Source organism: Carlito syrichta, unplaced genomic scaffold (assembly GCF_000164805.1).
Source record: "Carlito syrichta isolate Samal-C Ts95f unplaced genomic scaffold, Tarsius_syrichta-2.0.1 Scaffold126482, whole genome shotgun sequence".
NCBI lineage: Eukaryota > Metazoa > Chordata > Mammalia > Primates > Tarsiidae > Carlito > Carlito syrichta.
Window position 1 is genome coordinate 2,172 of NW_007070578.1, and position 2,823 is coordinate 4,994.

At 51.0% G+C, this 2,823-nt stretch overlaps 1 protein-coding gene across 1 annotated transcript in view; it reads right to left on the minus strand.

Moving 5' to 3' along the window:
- Positions 1-1,813: 1,813 nt before the first annotated feature.
- Positions 1,814-2,823, minus strand: part of LOC103250074 (radial spoke head protein 6 homolog A-like) — a gene marked incomplete at its 3' end in the record, with an annotated part of 6,513 nt that continues 5,503 nt past the window's right edge. The window contains exon 2 of the mRNA XM_008048666.1: positions 1,814-2,051. Coding sequence (XP_008046857.1) covers positions 1,814-2,051 — 238 coding nt within the window. The remainder of the gene's footprint in view (positions 2,052-2,823) is intronic.

Sequence of the window (2,823 nt, forward strand, 5' to 3'; positions counted from 1 at the left end):
CTAAGAGTTGGCACTGTGCTCATTTTGGTGCTGGGCACACCCAAGGACTCATTTGTCATATTGAGTTTCCTATGTCACCCGCCCCGCTGTTGCCAGGACCATCAAATCTCAGAATAGAAGCAAGCACAGACCAACAGCAGTGTCTGCATGTAGAGTAGGAAGGAGTCACGCACTGGCTCTGGGGGTCCTGCTTTCCTAGTCCTGTCTTCGGCGCTTCCTCCTTCTGTGTCTTGTGAGTCTCAGTTTCATCCTTCATGAAATGGGAATCATAAGTAGCACTTGCCTTACAGGGTTGTTTCAGAGACAAAACAAGACCATGAGCCAAAAGCTCATCAAAATTATTGTAAAGAGAGTCCACAAGCCAGGCTCAGTGGCTCGGCCTGTAATCCCAGTGCATTGGGAGGCTGAGGTGAGTGGATTGCCTGAAGCCTGAGGGTTCGAGACCCGCCTGGGCAACTTGGCGAGACCTCATCTCTACAATAAATCAAAAACTAACTGGGCATGGCAGTGCGCGCCTGTAGTTCTGGCTACTTGGAAAGCTGAGGCAGAAGGATCGCTGGAGCCCAGCAGGTCGAGGCTGTGGTGGCCAGGAGTGGCCACTGCACTCCAGTCTGGGCGACAGAGTGAGACTTCAACTCAAAAAAAAAAGAGAGAGAGAGTCCACAACAACAGTTTGTTGAATGAGTGAAAGAACATGTCTCCCCAATTTTAGGTGGCATCCATGGGATAGTGAAATTAAATACAGATGGTTCCAACTTACGGTGGTTTGACTTATGGCTTTTGACTTCAGGATGGATTGGGATTGGGGTCTTTAATGTGTTTTTGACTTATGACATTTTTGATGACACTGGGTTTATAGGGATGCAACCCTATTGTAAACTGAGGAACATCCATCTTCTGAAGATGGTAGCATGTTAATGAGTCATGGGTGGAAGTTCTCTCAGTGAGTTTCAACTTATAAACAGGGAAACTTGGCCGGGTGCAGTGGTTTACACCTATGATCCCAGCACTTTGGGAGGCCAAGGTGAGAAGATTGCCCGAGTCCACGGGTTTGAGACCAGCCTGGGCAACTTGGTGAGACCTCATCTCTACAATAAATCAAAAAGTAAGCCAGGCATGTTAGGGGGCCTGTAGTTCCAGCTACTTGGAAGGATGAGGTGGAAGGATCACCTGAGCCCAGCAGGTCAAGTCTGCGGAGGTCATAAGAGTGACACTGCACTGCAGCCTGGGCAACAGAGTGCGACTCTGACTCAAAAAAACAAAAACAAAAACAACACAGGGAAACTGGGACCAAGGACAAGGGAGCCATTGACTCAGTGTCAGGAAATTCTGCGAGACAGTGATTTTCACAGAAGACATGTGAAAGGCAGAATTATTTTTTGGAGGGAAGGGTGGGAGAGGCCAGACTCCATCTTCACATGTGGCAGCCAGACTCAGCTTCCTAGAAAGCAGAGCTGGCCAGGTGCGGTAGCTCATGCCCATAATCCTAGAACTTTGGGAGGTGGAAGCGAGAGGATTGCCTGAGCCCAGCAGGTCGAGGCTGCGGTGGCTGTGATCATGCCGTTGCACTCCAGTCTGGGCGACAGAGTGAGATTCCGACTCAAAAAAAAGCAGAGCTGACCAGTCTTTCCTCTGCTTCAAACCCTTCCAGGGCACTCCAGCAGCCTCAGGAGAAAGCCCAGGCCCCTTTGCCTGGCATTCAAGGCCTCCAGTAGCCTGGCCCTGCCCCCTCTGCTGGGCACACCCACTAGACTTTTTGTGTCTGGGGCGCCCATTGGCCTGGCCACGCGCCTCTCCCCACGGGCTCACTCACCACCTCCTCCTCCATTTCCTGTTCTCCCTCCATGCCGCCTCCACCCCGGCTGAACAGCGCCTTCTGCTTCTCCGCCATCTCGTAGGTGGGCTGCATCTCTGGGTCATCCCGCAGCGTGTCCAGCTTGGGGTGGAACCACTCCCACTGTGTGGTGCGGTTCAGCACCTCCAGGATAGACAAGGGGTCCTCAGGCCGCTGGTTCAGGATCTTGGTCAGCAGGTTCACCAGGTGTTCATACCTGCCTTCCACGGGAGGAGGACATCACTCAGCTCACTGAGCTGGCTGCCCTGTGCCTGGTGGGGCAGCAGGAGGTGGGGGGGGAGGTCCCTGCCCAGGTGGAGCTGACATTCCGAAGACGGAGACCCACGCTACTCAGACATGCAAAATACATAGTGTGGCAGGCGGTAATTTCCAGGGAGAGAAGCAGGGGATGGTTTGTGATTTGAAATATGGAGGCCAGGGAAGGCTTCCCCGGGGAGACATGTAAGCTGAGACCTGGATGAAGTGGAAGGGCAAGCCAAGGAGATTTTGAATGGAAGAGTATTTCAGTCAGAGGGAACAGCAGGCGCACAGGCCCTGAGATGCCTTAGGAGTCTAACATAATCTTGATGCCAGGATTCAAGGACTCAAGGAGAAAGGAAAATTCCATGCCAACCTTATTTAGGAATATAGATGCTGAACTCCTAAGCACAACATTAGCATGTGGCATCCAGCAATTTTTAAAATTGATGACACACCATGATTAAGTTGGACTAATAACAAGAATGCAAGTCAGGATTAATATTAGAATAATATCATTCATCAGATTTAACTTTTTCCAGCTATTTATTTATTTTTGAGTCAGATTTTCACTCTGTTGCCCAGCTCACAGCCACTGCAGCCTCAACCTGCTGGGCTCAGGCTTCCACCTCAGCCTTCCACAGTAGCCAGAACTACAGGCATGCACTACTATGCCCAGCTAATTTTTGATTTATTGTAGAGACGAGGTCTCACCAAGTTGCCCGGGCTGG